The 16,488-nt window shown below is 39.5% G+C and overlaps 1 protein-coding gene across 1 annotated transcript in view; it reads left to right on the top strand.

Annotated features, from left to right (window-relative positions):
• LOC122806647 (paired amphipathic helix protein Sin3a-like) overlaps window positions 1–16,488 on the top strand; it is a 1,669,103-nt gene that overhangs the window by 662,324 nt on the left and 990,291 nt on the right. Inside the window, exon 10 of the mRNA XM_044077237.1 lies at window positions 14,469–14,558. Within this exon, the coding sequence (XP_043933172.1) occupies window positions 14,469–14,558 (90 nt within the window). The remainder of the gene's footprint in view (window positions 1–14,468; window positions 14,559–16,488) is intronic.

Raw genomic sequence — 16,488 nt, 5'->3', positions numbered from 1 at the left:
CATCAGTTTAAAAAGCCAAAATGGCGCCAAAATCCTGTCCATTATTTAAAGGTACATGGCTCATTAAAAATATCATGTAAAAAGTCATATAAAATTCCTATACACCATCATAAAACAGTACGGCATTTCAAAACAAAGCCATTCATATTCATATCCATTATTGGAATAAATGAATCAAAAGTATGTGTGACAGATGGGGGGGAAATTTTTTTTAATAACATAACTATCAAAACATTGACAGAGCATCTATGCATATAAAGGTTCAAAAAGACCGTACTGGCCACAAAGTAAAAAACTCTTCATAGCCTCTTAACATCTCTTAACATTTCTCAGATGGTGCTGTTGAAATATACGCGGGAGAGGCCAGTGATGGCTTGGATAGCCAAGAGGGCGGTTCAAATATGGACAATGGAATTGCATTTCCCATTTTTTACACCAGGGATGTAGGTACACTTAAAGATATTTTCTCTAAGCATTGGCACGTTTTATCAGTTGACCCAACTATTAAGAGCCTTACAGGTACTCGACCTAGATTCGTTTACCGGAATAAAAAGAACTTAAAGAGTTTGCTCTGCTACCCAAGGGTCCATAATGATCCACCTGCTTTGTTGGGTCCCTACATGACCACATGCGACAAATGCAATTTTTGTTCATATATAGAAACCGACCCTGTCTTCCGATATCCATATGGTTCGGTATTTACTACATCAGGACGAGGGGCAATTGTATGTCCAGAGATGTAGTTTACCTAGCCTGCTGCACAGTCTGTCCAGCCTACTATGTAGGCAAGACCAATAGGACACTGAGGGATAGGATTCGTGAGCATGTATACCACACAAGGAGAGGTACTACACATAATGCACTATCCAAACATACTAATGACAAAGGTCAAGAGCATCGTTTTAAGTTCAGGATCTTGGAACAGATCTCAAGGACATACAGGAGAGGGGACATTAACAATTATACAGAGACCAGGGAAATCCATTGGATTATTAAGTTTAGGGCAGATATCACCCCAGGTCTCAATGGAAGGGTTCCCCTGCGACCTTTGCTGAAATCAAGAAGGTTATTGTCCAAAAGATGTTAAGAGGCTATGAAGAGTTTTTTACTTTGTGGCCAGTAGGGTCTTTTGAACCTTTATATGCATAGATGCTCTGTCAATGTTTTGATAGTTATGTTATTAAAAAAATTCCCCCCCCATCTGTCACACATACTTTTGATTCATTTATTCCAATAATGGATATGAATATGAATGGCTTTGTTTTGAAATGCCGCACTGTTTTATGATGGTGTATAGGAATTTTATATGACTTTTTTACATGATATTTTTAATGAGCCATGTACCTTTAAATAATGGACAGGATTTTGGCGCCATTTTGGCTTTTTAAACTGATGTTTACAGACAGTTTAGTTGTATAGGTCTGAAGAAGCTCATGCGAAAGCGCTCACCTCTTTTTATTAATAAACCTGCTTTTTACATACCTCGCCTGCACTTGGATTATTTACATCATTGGCTATTGGATTTAGGAGCTACTTGTGATTTAAATGAGACTGCAATCCTCCATTGTTTTGCTCAGCGGTGTTTGTTTTTAACTATTTATCTTTGAGCTTGTTGTTCCGTTGAGCATTCACTCCACTGGTCCTCTTTATTCATTATATATCAACACTTAGTAAAAGCACAGGGTGTGCCATGCATCTTAGCAGGAATAACCTTCTTTATAGGTTAATCCAAGTCTATAATTGTTGATGTCAGTCTGGGATAGTTCCAATAAGAGGATTAAACTTCAATATTGGAAGATGTATATAGTTTTATGTGTTAAGTTAATCGATTTTAGTGCTTTTTTTTGTTTTGTTTGAGGGCTTTCAGTAAAACAAAGTTTTGTAACATGTGACATAACTTCACATGGATATGACAAGAAAAAAATTATAAAAAGATCAGCCTGTCAGACATTAGTGTATACATGTAATACAAAACCTGGAATTAGACATGTTAAAAAAAAAAAAAAAAAAAAAAAAAAAGCTGTTACACATAACAGGTGGGAATAATAACTTCCTAACATAAGAAAGAGTAGTGAACTCATTAAAAATGTAGAGTGCAAATAGCTATGCTGCAGGAGGCTCATTTGGAAAGAACTGAGATTGTGAATTTTATAAAAAGTTTTCTGGATGGTTAGCGGAATATCTGGTACAAAGGAAAAAGGGAGTACTTACATTAATTGCAAGAAAAGCCCCAATAGTGATTGAAGAGGGTAAAAAATATAATGGTAGATTTGTAATATTAAGGGACTCCTGGCAGTGGAGGAGGCATGTATTTATATTCTACTGAAAACTGCTATAAAAAAATTCTGGGAGAAATGATCAGCTTTCAGAAAGGAATATTACTTATAGGTGGGGACTGGAATTTAACTTGCAGCAGTTAGAATGTATCTAGGGGGCCCAGGAGGGAAAATATAACAAAAGAGGGTAGCTTTTTGAAGAAATTTATGCATATATTTGGCACTGATGTTGTGAATTCAGTTGTAGGAGTTCAAAGTAAATTTATGTATTACTACACAAGATACAAAAACTGATCTAGGCTAGGCAGAACTTGTATTTTACAGGAACTTGTCCATTTGATTGACAGTTTTTCTACATATCCAATAACTATTTGAGATCACATGCCAATGATAACTAAAATAAAAATGCAGGGTAATGAAATAAAAATGAGACACTGGCACTTTCCCACGTGTCTGTTGAAAAAAGTGGAATTTAAGGAATGGATAGTGGGAATTATGCAGGAGTTATTAAAGAGAGATTTTTTTTCTGAAAATATAGCTACGGAGTGTAAAATTAAAGTAGAGTTTAAACATAAGGTAAGAGAGATGGCTGAAAAGTAACAAGAATTATTTAGAAGGAGTAGCACAGGTTTAAGTATTGCAGAATAGGGGGAATCTCAAAGAACAAGAAGAGCAGTTGCAGAATGCTAAAGAGAAAATAAGGGTTACCCTGATAATATGCATGAGTTTAGAAAGACTGCTGTTAAGCAACTATTTTTTGATAACACCAGAACACAAACAGTTTTAGCACAACTACTCAGGCAAGAGAAAGTAGAAAGGGTTGTTGCCAAGCTTAGGGAGCCTTTTACATGGAATATAACAAGAGGTCCTGTAGATATACTAGACATATTTCAGAAATTTTATGAAAATCTGTATAAAGCAGAAAAATATGGCAATCAATAACATTTACAAATGGAACTGTTGATAGAAAAATTAAATATGCCAAGGTTAGAGGTAGATGAGGCTCAATTATTAACAGGATAGGAGGATATGAGATAAAATGGTGATGTATAACTAGTCTACAGGAAAGTCCCCAGGAATAGATGGTATTCGTCAAAGTTTGGAAGCTAGGAGGGAAAAACTGGTAATGATCTGGAAGGTTTTGTTTAACAGTATTTTAAGAGGAGGAAAAGCACCAACATCCTGAAAGAAAGTGGAGGTTGCTGTAATACCTAAAGAGGATAAAGACCCATCAAATCCAGCCTCATATAGGCACATTTTCAGTTAGAAACCATGATTATAAAGTGTTTGTCTATAATCTCTAAAAGGATGGCAAAGGTGATGCCAAAATTGGTAGATATGAATCGGTGTGGTTTTGTGGAATTGAGGCAAACATTTGACAGCATTAACATATCAATGATCCAGAGGGAAGCAGAATGCAAGAAAATACCACTGCTGTTGGTGGGTCTTGATGCAGAGAAAGAATTTAACAGAGTAAGCTGGGATTTCATGAGCAAGACAATGGAAGCATTTGTATTCCCTGATAAAATTATAAGGTTGATTGTGAGGATATGTGAGGGATCAGAGGTGAAAATTGAAGTGGGTGGGTTCCTCTGATATTTTCTGTTTGAGCAGAGGAACCAGGCAGACGTGCCCTCTATTCCCTTTATTTGCATTATATTTAGAACCACTGGCAAAGAAAATAAGGAACTCAGAAATTCAAGGATATAATTTTTTTTTTATTTTGACATTTGTTAATCAGGTATGTTCAACTGATCAGTAGCCCATTTTCAGTGGAGGCGGGAGGGAGCATACAGAATATTACAATTACAAAGATAAGTTCAAAAAATGTTTGCAAACAGAAGATAACAGAATTTATAGGATACAGCTTAGAAGTTTAAGTAAATGCATAGAAGTTTACGCTTACAGCAAAATAGTCAACAAAGAGGTGGTACTCAGTAGGTTGTGAAGAAGTGAAGGGTAGTAGTAGGGAATTGTAAGGTAGGCATAGAAGAAAGCAACCGTGTTGTAGAGACGTTTGTCTGAAGGAAGGGAAATAGAGTAGATAAGATGAGTAGAGTAAGAAGATGAAGTTAGTAGACAAAATCATTTAGTAGCTGAATGATGTTTTGATGTCTTTTTGTATGAACAGATCCATGAGTTTTGTAGTGTTTCTTTTAATACATTTTTGAAGATGAGTATGGGGAAGATTTCAAATGTTCAGTGGGAGTTTGTTCCAGCCTAGTTCAACTGAATAGCTGTATAAGTGTTGTCCTGTTATTTTTTATGCTTGTGGATAGCTAAGAAAAACTGATCAGAGCTCTGCAGAGAGCAGGAGGGGGTCTTAAGGGATACAAGGGACGAAATGGCTGAGCATAAGGAGGGTCTGTTAAGGATGGAGTGAATCAGTGACAATTGAGAGTAAGAGTAAATGGGGGAGTTCAAGCCAGTGAAGAGCTCTTTAAGAGAGGCAGTGGTGAGAGTGAGAGTTGTAGGGTTGATTAACAGCGAACCTTTTGGCTTTGTTATAGGTTAGTTCAAGCTTGGCCTTAAGGGAGGAATGTAGGTTGGTTAAGATTGGGGAGGCATAGAGGAGGCAGGCTTGGGAAAGACTTAAATCATTTGTGAGGCATTTTTTATTTCTGTAAAGCAGTCCAAGTTTTTGATGTGTCGTCTACAGTTTAATATATGCAGATCAAATTTAAGTTGGTAGTCTATGATTGCGTCCAGTAGCTTTGTGTGAGTTTCAACATTTGACAGTGTTAAGTTATGAGATGGTAAATTATTTCAACTTTCCTCACTTGTCTAGAGGAAAACAGTTTTTAGTACTTAAATAAGCATCTATCTAGGCATGTTTATGGGTTAGCTCCCAGTGTTTTCTCCTACCTGATGAATCTAGGCATAGTAGGGCAATGCAGCAATTGCCTCATGTACACAGACAACCCTCTCCTCCTGCCACCCAACACTACAACCTGTGAGAGATGCACTTATATAGTCAAACTGTGGAAGCAAAGCTCTCTTCACCCAAGACTGGACTAGGCAGTCAAGAGGAGAGGGTAAACACTTTCACCAAACCACACTCATCACATAGTCCCTCAAAACCTACACCACCAAAACACACACACAAATGCAAAACACACACCTACATTCACGGAGGCTCTCAAAAATCTGACGAAGCAACAGAGACCTTCAAAGCAGAAACGCAAGCAACCTCCACCCCCCAGCACAACCCAAATGACACATAGCCCACAAACTCAGTGTGCCACCCGATCACAGCCCATAGGGCATAACGTACCCAGCACTGTAGTCATAGGTGACTCTGTAGTCAGGTGCACTGATGTTCCACTCACCAGGCTAAACAAGGAGAAAGTTACTGTCAGCTGCCTGTTGGGTGCCAGGATCTGCCACATAAAGCAAGCACTCAGGTCACTCCACAACAAGTACAAATATGACTGTCATTGTCCATGTTGGTGTGAATGACCTGAGACGTACCTCCCTGGACTACATGAAGAGACATGGAGGAGATCTCTGATCTTGTAGACCAGGCAGGTATGACCCTAACCCTGAGTAGCATCCTGCCATCTCCCAGAATGATACCACAGTGCAAGGACAAAATGATTGACTTCAACAATTGGCTAAGCTTCTGGTGTCATTCTAAGGGGATCCAGTATCTGTCTGCCTGGGATGACATGATTGACAGACCATGAAGCTTTGCCAGAGATGGCCTGCACCTGTTGCCCTTGGGATTCCAGATACTGGCTAAGGCTCTTGCCACCCGTATAGTGCCTTTTTTAGGCAAGGTTCAAATGACGTATTCACCACCAAAACAGGTACAAGCAAACAAAATCTGAGGGTAATGCTACTCAGTGCTAGAAGTCTAAACCTCAAAATGCACTCACTTGAGGCACTTCTTAAAATGGAGAACATCGACATCTGTGCAGTGACAGAGACCTAGTTCAAGGCTCCTGGGAGCACCCCTGCATTACCAGGCTATAATTCATACCACACCTTTCAGCCATCTAACCTGGAGCGAAACACTAAAGGCAGAGGCGTGTCCATATTTCTTAAGAATATCCACACCTCCAGGCTAGTTGCTCAGCATAATGCATCTGAGATTATCCAAGTGCAACTAACTCTGGGCAAGACCGCAATCCAACTTGTAGCTTGCTATAGATCCCCCACCATGTCCCAGGATTCCCACTCTTCATTTCTTGATACACTGGAAAATATTAGGGCACAACCTTACACCCTAATAATGGGCGATTTCAACTACCTCACCATTAACTGGGAAAACTACTCGTGTACCAACTCATATGCTCAACATTTTCTGGAATTCATAAATTCCAACACCTTCGATCAACTTATCCACACCCCCTCCAGGGGCAGCAATATCCTAGACCTGGTCATTACCAACATGGGCGACCAGTGTTCCACACCAGAGGTCAATTCCTCGTTGGTCAGATCAGACCACAAGCTAATCACCCTAGACATCCACATCCCACCCCCACTTCCAATTAGGGAAACCACCTTAAAAAATGTCTCCAAAGCCAACTTCACGCTTCTTAAGACAGAAGTGGCAAACTTCATGACACCCATGCAGACTGACAATAGAGGTACGACTGCTGAATCCTACACAAATGCACTTTATAAGCACTTACACGCGTGCATGGTTCGTGCTATCCCTAACAGAACCAAGATTCTATCCTCCAAAAAAAGGAAGCCAATCTGGTGGTCCTCTTCCATAAACAAACTCTAAAACAGAAGAAAGAAACTGCTGCAAAAAAGAGTAAAATCCCATGATTGGAGGAACTCCCTGGTCAGCTTCAGTAAGAAGCTGAGATAAAGTCTTCCAAAGCTAGTTACGAAAACAAAATTGTCACTGTTTCTAAAGACAACCACAAAGCATTCTATAGCTATGTCAAGAATCTCAGTGGCAACACTCAGATCTGCTCTGAGTTGCAGCACAATGGCACTGAATGTACAGAACCAACTGATATTGCCAACATCCTGGCAGATAGGTTCAGAGCTAACTATACCCCCCTCTCACCGCCTAAAGGGCCCATCTCTATACTGGAAGAATGCAAATTTCCTGTAATTATGGCTGCACAGGTAAAAAAAAACACACACTCCAAACCCAAGAACACAGCATCCATGGGACCTGACAACATCCCAGGCTGCGTTCTACATGAACTGCAGAATAAACTGGCACACCACTTAAGTACCATGTTCAATCATAGCCTCACCTCAGGCTTTGTGCCCACTGAATGACGCAGAGCAACGATTATCCAACTCTGCAATGGCGGATCCAACATGGACCCTGGGAATTACCACCCCATTAGCCTGACGAACCTGGTCTGCAAGGCCATGGAACATATCATCATGGAACTTATAAACAAAGAGATTGGTAATCTCCAAACTCTGGACCTCACCCAGTTCGGGTTTGTAAAAGGCAGATCATGTCTCCTAAACCTGATAGACTCCTGTGAAGTAGTCGCCAGAGCCGTAGATGAGGGTAATGTGGTTCACACAGCCTATTTACTTCTCGCCAAGGCTTTCAACACCATCCCCCACTCTGGAATTATAAATAAACTCACTAAACTAGGTATAAGTCCTTGTGTCACAAGATGGGTTGCCAACTGGTTCACTGACAGAACTCACACTGTGAAAGTAGGAGACTCCAAATCCGACTTCAGACCAGTGACAAGTGGAGTATCACAGGTTTCAGTCTTGGGTCCTCTCCTGTTTGGTATCTACTTCTCTGAAGTACAGGCTAACACAGAAGGTCTTTGGCTAATGAAGTTCGCAGATGACTGCAAACTAGGAGCCATAATCAAGACTCCTAACAATGTGGACATCCTACAAAAGGGCCTTACTGAGACAGATGCCTGGTGTCAAAGCCATGGCCTCAAGTTCAATGCCAAAAAGTACATTGTCATCCCTTCTGGTAAAAACTCTCTAGCCATGAACTACCACATAGGCGGTAGTCTACTTAACACTGAAAGTGTGATGAGACCTTGGGACACAGGTGGACAGTAGTCTCTCCTTTGATAATCACATTGCCACAGTAGTCAGGAAATCCTTCTGCATGGCACACAATCACAAAAGGTTTTCTCATCCAGAAAAAGCGGCATTTAGGCAGAAAGAGGAGAAGTATTTTAAAGTTTTTTTGCTTGTTTTTGGATTGATTATGAGCCGATTGTTAAAGCCAATTTTCTACAGAGTGAAAGGAGTTTTGAATTGAGTCAAGGTCCAAGATATTTTCAGAGGTAGAGATGACAGTGGAATCCTCAACATATTGTATGAAAGTGGAGAAGGAGCAGAATGAAGACTGTTGGTGAAAATGTTGAAAAGTAGTGGTCCAAGGATGGATCTTTTGGGTACACCCATGTTGACTGGGAGAAAGGAGTTGAAGGAAGAGAGCCATTTGACAGATTGTTGCAAGTTTGGAGAGGTAGCTAGAAAACCAAGACACAGGGTAGGATTAGAGATATTAAGATCAGCAAGTTTGGAAAGAAGCAGGCAATTGGAGACAGTGTCAAAAGTTTTGGAGGGTCCAGGAGAAGACACAATTAGATTGTTGTTGCCTCTAGCTTGTGCAGTTGTTTGGGTGAAGGAAGCTAAAGCAGTGGTAGTGCTATGGTTGGGTTGGAAGTCGGGTTGAGTGGGTGAGAGTAGATTTTCATGCAGGAGGTAGTTCAGTAGTTGCTTATGGATACACCTTTCAAGCAGCTTTGAGGGGGGGGATAGATTAGCTATGGGATGGAAGTTAGGTCAATGGAGTGCCCTCCTTTGTGGATGGGAATAGTATAAAATTGTTTCCAGATAGAGGTTGCAGAAGATTCTTGGATAGATCATTTAATAAGGACAGAAACAGTGTATGCTAAAGAGCTAGCCGTGATTATTAGGAAAAGGGGGGTAGATCCTCAACTGAGGGAGAGCATGGTTTTAGTTTGCTGAGAAGAGATTTAATGTAGGTAGGGATAGGTTTGAGGGAGAGGCTATTTGAGTTGATGAGGAGGTGTGAGGGGAGTTAGTGGTGGTTAATGTGCATTAATTTAGTGGTAGTCATTGAAGTAGGAGTTAAGAATGTTGGCAGTTTCCAGGGGAGCATTGTCAGGACAGGAGTTAGGTCAACTAAGGGTACCAGCATGGAGAATCTTAATGGTGGTCCAAACTTCTTGGGGATTTTTGTGGTGGCTTGATAGGAGGTTTTGATAGAACTTTCTCTTGTCGGTAATTACTTGCTTTTTAGTTCGGTTATGGAGATTAGTCTGGGTTTTGGAGGTGAGTGTGGGTTTTGAATTTTAGCCAATATTTCCAGGCCTTGCCTCTTTCCAGCATTAGAGAGCAAGTAGCCATGGATAGCCATGATGCAGAGTTGGATTTTATTCTAACCTTCATAGGGTTAGCTAGGGAGTTAAGAGTTTCAAGGAATATGGTGTTGAATTTGAGCACTGCTTTATCCAGGGGTAGGTGATGTAGGAAATAACAGTTAATGGAGGACAGTATATTACATATGTTTGGGTTAAAGTTAAGAGGGAGTGATGGTATTTGTGTAATTTACAGTGTTGTGGGGTATATCTTTGGATACAAATGGGAGAGTGGTCACTCAAGGAATCCGGTAGTTATTTGAGGTTGTGATAAAGGTTTAGATTAGAGCCTAGGATCCAATTTAGGGTAGTGCCAGATTTAGAAGCCTTACTTTGATTAGTTGGGGCTGTGATGCATTGAGTGAAGTTGTGAAAATCTATGATATTTGTGTAATTTACAGTGTTGTGGGGTATATCTTTGGATACAGATGGGAGAGTGGTCACTCAAGGAATCCGGTAGTGATTTGAGGTTGTGATAAAGGCTTGGATTAGAGCCTAGGATCCAGTTTGTGGTAGTGCCAGATTTAGAAGCCTTACTTTGATGAGTTGGGGCTGTGATGCATTGAGTGAAGCTGTGAAAATCTATGGAAGAGTTTGGGGAGTTTAGTGTGAACAATTGCCAGTCATTGTTAACATCACCTAGGATTATTGTTTAGTTATTTATGGAGTAAGTAAACCAGGATAGTATTTGTTCAATTAATGAAATATTATTTCTGGGTGGAATATAGATTGCAGTAACCGTAATTCTTTTATGGGTGTTAAGTTTGCAGTTGACTATTAAGAGTTCTGCTGGTTGTAAGTTGGGAAGAGAAATTTTGAGAGGGAGAAAGTTGTTAGAGTATAGCTACTCTTCCACCCTTTATTAATTCTTTTGAGACAAAATATGTTGTAACAAGGTGGAGTAACTTCATTACTAGTTAGTGTTGTGTGGTTTAAGCCAAGTTTCAGTTAGAGTAGCTATGTTATGAGAGTATTGAGCAATCCAAGTCTGGAATTCAATAACTTTATTGAGAATGCTTTGTATGTTTTTGGAGTATCGTGTTAAGAGTTTGGAGTGGGATATAGGGGATGGGGGGGATAGGGTCAGGAGAGGTACTACCAAGGAGACCTGGGTTTGGGTGGATGCCACCTGATAGGAGTAGGCTACTGCAGATTTGTGTTAGAGTAGCAATGTGAAAGCATATAGGTAGGTATTTGGGTCTGCCTTTTAGGGGATGAGATGAGTGAAGGCGAAGCCTGATTGAGAATGAGTGGGTTAGTGTGATTGAATAAGGAGGGGTTAATATCAAAGGAGTGTGGAGTCGGTAGGCTAGATGATGGGTAAGTTAGGGTTGGTGTGATATTCCTGGGAGAAAGTATTTGATGATCGGAGGTAAAGTACGAGAGTAAAATAAGAATAAGAAGAAGGGCAAAAGAGGTGTAGATGTTAAGCATTCTATGTGGAGAACAGGTGTGTGGGCAGTAAGGAGTAAGAGAAGAGAAAATAGGAAGAGGGGTGACTTAACTGCTAGGAGATATTATGGGCAAAAAATGTGAAGAAATGGATTAGAATGATTATTAGGAGCAGAGGTGTTGAGGCTTAAGGAAGTTTACAGTTTTGTTATGCAAGTAAGTGGGGAAGGTGGTATGGTAAAAGTAGTTAGAAAAGTTAGAAGTAGTTAAGATGGGGTGAAGTACTGACAGAGGGAGGAGGTAGATGTAGGAGAGGGGAGGTGCAAGGTTGTGAATGGATAAGAGTAGATTAAAGGTGATGTATGAAGAGGAGTTAGTAGGAAACTAAATATGATTGGCAGTTAAGGTAGGAGTGGGAGGTGTAGATGGAGATTGGTCAAGATAGAATACAAGTGTAGTATATTTGGGGGTGGGTGGGAATTGGTTGTAGGGTGAGGGAGTGGAGTCAGCCCGATCGTAGCGAGGGCTAATAGAGCAGGAAGAAAAGACCGGATAGCAGTAGACTTTAGAAACAATCATTAAAAGCAAATAAGGTAAGCTAAGAGTAAGAAGGAGATGAAGTTGAATAAGTTAAGAAGGAAGCAAAGGGGTAAGGAAAGAAAAGGGGGGCTGTAGAGTAGCTGAGAGGGGGAGAGAACAGAGACTGGTTCATTGTTGTGTAGCTAGCATTTCTAATTAGATGCAAAAATAGTAGGTTTATACACGTACTCTGGCTACTGTTGTAGGCAGGAATGTAGCTTCTACTTGTCACAGCGTAGATTCAGCTAAAAAGAACTTAAACTATGGTCGAGAATGGAGAGCTAGCCCTCTAGCTACTGTTGTAGGCAGGAGCATAACTTCCACTTGTCACAAGTAGAGTCAGCTAAAAATAACTTTAGCTATGGTTGTGGATGGAGGGCTAACACTTCTGTCGAGCCGATACTGTTTCTGTTAAATGGCATGCTCTAAATGTAAATTGCAGACATAATGAGATGATTGCTTTACACTAGAAACTGAGGCACTTTTGTGAATTCTTGCATTTGCTGCTAATATACACACATGTATACCACCAGGACCGAGCTGAGTGATGTAAAAGAAATAATTTAAGAAAAGTAACTGGTATGGTAGTAAAGAAAAGCTGGGTTTATTTGCAGATGATACTATTTTATACCACCTGAAAAGGGCATCTCATTGTTTTGGAACATTTTGAGACAGTTTGAAGTCTTTGGGATACTAAATTTATGAAGCTAAAACAAAGGTGATGGCTGTAAACTATGTATGCACACACAGTGTTTTAGCAATATCCATATTTATGGAGACATGGTAAAATGAAGTACTTATGAGTATGTTGTCGCAGATAAGGATATGTTTGAAGAGACTAAAAAAAGTAATACAAAACTGAGAAATTAGATGGTCTGTTTTATGGATATGGATAGCAAGGTACAAACAGTTAAAATCTTTTTAGTCCCTTTAGTACACAGGTCAAGGATATGTTTATCAACCAGTGGAGAAATTGTGGATAGCAATTAATAAAGAGCTGAAGGATTTTATCTGGAAGGGGAAGACTGCAAGAGGATAGAAGTGGGATAAGCTGATTCTTCCAATAGAACAAGCTGGTTTGGGATTATCTCATTTGAAGGGATATTTCAGAGCTGCACAATTAAGGCTGCTATACATAGCACAAGCAGAAAGCTGTAATTCAAAGTGGAAAAGGATGATTATAAAACGGGAGAAGCTCATAAAAGAAGGAGAGACTGGGATTTTGCATGCATGTCCTTAAGGAGAATTGCAGCAACTCTACAGGATATTATATTCATAAAGTAGCAGAAAGTATTTTAAGAACCAAGTCAGCACAGGAATGGAGAAAGGTGATTCTGCCGATGGGATTGACTGCAATTAGGGAAATGGACAGTAGGCAAGAGGGGGCTGGAATTTATTGGAGAAAACTGGCAAAGGAACCAAGGTATTGGGAGCAAAGAATTAGAGAGGGAAAGGTAATAGAATGGGAAGAGGCCAAGAATTTATTTGGACTGCAAAGAGAAAGAAATAGTGGGATCCTAAGTGAAGGACCAGCACTGGTAGAGTTTTTAGTAGAATCTAGGACAGAAGGTGCTGTTAAAAAAAGGAATAATTAGTAGAGCATATAAAATATTGCATGATAACTCCAATAATCAATCAATGGAGGTTAGAAAGGATTGGAAAGTGAGATTGGATAAGGAATTCACAAAGAAACTATGGGGATATATATTTTCTTTGAACTCCAAACTGAATGCCGATATGCAGAAGTGGAATTATTGTGGTAAAATTTCACATTTTCTGATTTAATTTTAAACCCTTAATCAGCATTTCTTATTAACGTACTTAACATTTTTCCATAGAATTTTGAATTATTTGAAATGTTGGACCATCTGTTTAAGGGCTTGAATATGTAAAGATGAGGTAATGACACTGGCTTTAAGATCAGAAAAAAACTGTTCAGCACATGATTCTGGTGATTATCTTAAGTTCAGAGTGAAGAGAGATGGATTGCATTTGTAATATCCTTCATTATGTGGTGTTCATTTATAGTAAAACATGTTGGCTGTATATGTGGTCTTACCTGAGGGTACACCTTCAGAATATTTGTGGTTAGGAGAGGTGCATAGTTTTTAAGTAATGTTTCTACTGCCTTCCATTTTTGTTCCTGTCAATAATAAGATGGGGGTACAACAGAGAAAGGCTGTGGTAAGGTGGTAGTTTATTACAAACCATGGAGACAATTTTTGAAATAATCTTAAAGTCCTGTCTTATTAAATAGCGTATCCCATTTATTGCGGGAACATTTTTTGCAGTTTGCTATAGTAAAATTTACCATTCCGCAGCTCATCTTGTAGCAGAGATGTGAGACAGTGTTTGAGTTTATCATTTGCTTAACCCTAATCTTCATTATCTTAGTCATCAGTATATTTGTGACACGAGTTTTGTAAAAATGAGAAAAAAAATAGTGCAAGAGGACAAGTGAAGTAGATGGGAAAAGAAATAAGTACAGAGTTGTCAAGAATTTATTGAAAAATTCTAAACTGGAAATGTACTAAGGAGAAAAGTTATGTTGTACATAAAGCCTTCCCTTTATGCATTCTTTTGCACTCTTATCAGACCTGATTTTGGTCTGCCCAGTGCCAGACATGTTTATCCATTTTTTTTCTTAGATGTTACTCTTGACCGACTTGTGTGCCTGTGCAGTATCAGGCCGCACATAACAGCAGGTAGATTGTCTGCTGTAATAAGCATTGCTCTTTCTGTGGGTCAGAGTATGTTGTGCTTAGCCTTAATTACATTAAGAGACTAAAATCATTTTTGTTATAATCACAATTTAAATTGTGTATCTACTGTTATATATATATATTTTTTTATTTGATACTTGTTCTTGCAGAAGAAAGCAAAGCTGATTGGCTTAAAAGATCCATCCATGACAGAAGGTGGTAAACATGGACCTGGAAGTGAAATGTTGTTCTTTGAAAAGGTAAGGAGAAGGATGGATGCAACTTCCAGAAATCTTTTTCCTTCACTGCATGTGGAACTTAATGTTCTGGATATTAGTTCCTTAAAGTGAAATACAGGAAGTAAAACAATGATGTTTTTCATAATGTCATTGCTGCAGTATGTTAGTGAGTGAATGGAATATAGGCTCAGGGGGACAGCAGTCTTCTTGACACATATTAAGAGCAGTCAGACCCCCCCCCCAAGGTAGGGTACACGGTTACCACTGAAGGCCTCTGCATCCACTAGCAAAGGAGAGTGTAACTTGTGCCGTCTTCAGGAGTGCATTTTTTCTTATTGTGGAGGGTGGTTGGCAGCCACTTGTGGAGTTCATCATTCATTTTGTTCCTAAGTAAAAAAGAGTGGTAAGTACACCTTTTGCTTTTCAAGAATGCTCTGCTAATATGCTGTCTTTATATTTAGATGTTGTGTTGTTGTGTCTTTCGGCTTTTCCTGGTTAGGGTCGCCACAGCAGAACTCCGGTCCGCTAATGATTGGCAGTAGATTTTTACGTGCCGAGTTGCCAGCTCTGACGCACAACCTTCAACGAAGGTACGCCCATTCACGCATGCCTCCATGCAGAAGACGCTGTAGCTGAGAATCGAACCGGACAGCGTCTTACTGTGAGGCGATAACGCTACTGCAGCACCACCATCGCAGTCTGTCTTTATATTTAGATACTACTTCTGATTTTTTTGAGGGGAGGGGGGGGCTGATGAAGTCTGCAAATTTTCATATGGGAAACAGATTGCTGCAAAGGTTCATCAGTAATTGCATGTTGAGAATAGCTGTGAACACTTGAAAGATATTTAACCAAAAATACACTTAAGAAGGCTAAAATTTTGAAAAGCTTTATTGAATAACATAGACTAGTAGCTGTGTCGTAAGGAATGTCTGCTTATTCCTCGTTAGATGAACTAGGTGCTTCTCAGAGTCTGTAAGAAACCAGTACCAGCATTTTATTACAGAATCATGTGGAAGACTTGTAATTTTAGTAAAAGCAGCAAGAGGGTCTAGAATTGTGCAAAGTTTTAATATTCTCCACAGTTATATATAAGATGGGATAATGGACAAATTTTACAAGATGGTGTACAGCTCAGCTACACAAATTGTAAGAAATATGAGCTTTCAAGCATGCATAATGCAACAACAGGGAGATATTTTAAAGCACATTAATCTCAGGACTCCAAGATGATTCGCAGGGCTAAGGTAGTTAGGTTACAGCTAAAATGGGAAAGCCTACTATTAAATTTGAATATAAAACAGAATATACATGTGGAAGGGCTGCTACTATTGGGAATGTGATTCAGAGATATTCATACTTGCCCTGTCAGTATAAATGGGCAGGTATTAACTGCATCCTTGAATCCTCCTTCACAAGAAAATTTTAGGAAGAAATGGGTAGGACTGTATAGTCAGTAAAACAGCTTTTCACCTATTTATCTCTTTATTCTCTGAAATAAGAGAAAACAGGACCAGTGTAGTTTGTAGAAACAGAAGAAGCCAATCCAGAGATTAGATCTCTTCCGGACACTTAGGCCACCTAACAACACTTATGTTCCCTCTTTTCCTCTCCAAGAACCTTGTAGGTGGAAGAATCTCTTCTTCAGTAAGCAGTGGTCCTTTTCCATCTTGGACAAATAGATAAGGGAGATTATGGCTTCTGGTTACACTATAGAATTTTCTCAATTTTTATTATGTAGCCTTAGCTGTATGGGTTATATTCTGCCAAGGATAAAAAACAGTCTGTACTTGTTTGCTCAGTGAGACAGGCCTTCTGCCATTGCTTTACTGTGAGATTGGGAAAGATGAGTGCTTATTTTCAACTGTTTTCTGCACTTCTGACGTGCTATAAACATTTGCTGCATATCTGTTTAAACTGTGCAGCTGTTTTTTTAGACTTAGTGAATTCA

The sequence above is a fragment of the Protopterus annectens genome, chromosome 7.part0 (assembly GCF_019279795.1).
Source record: "Protopterus annectens isolate FY-2018-M chromosome 7.part0, PAN1.0, whole genome shotgun sequence".
Lineage (NCBI taxonomy): Eukaryota > Metazoa > Chordata > Ceratodontiformes > Protopteridae > Protopterus > Protopterus annectens.
This window is presented reverse-complemented; position numbering and strand designations above follow the sequence as displayed.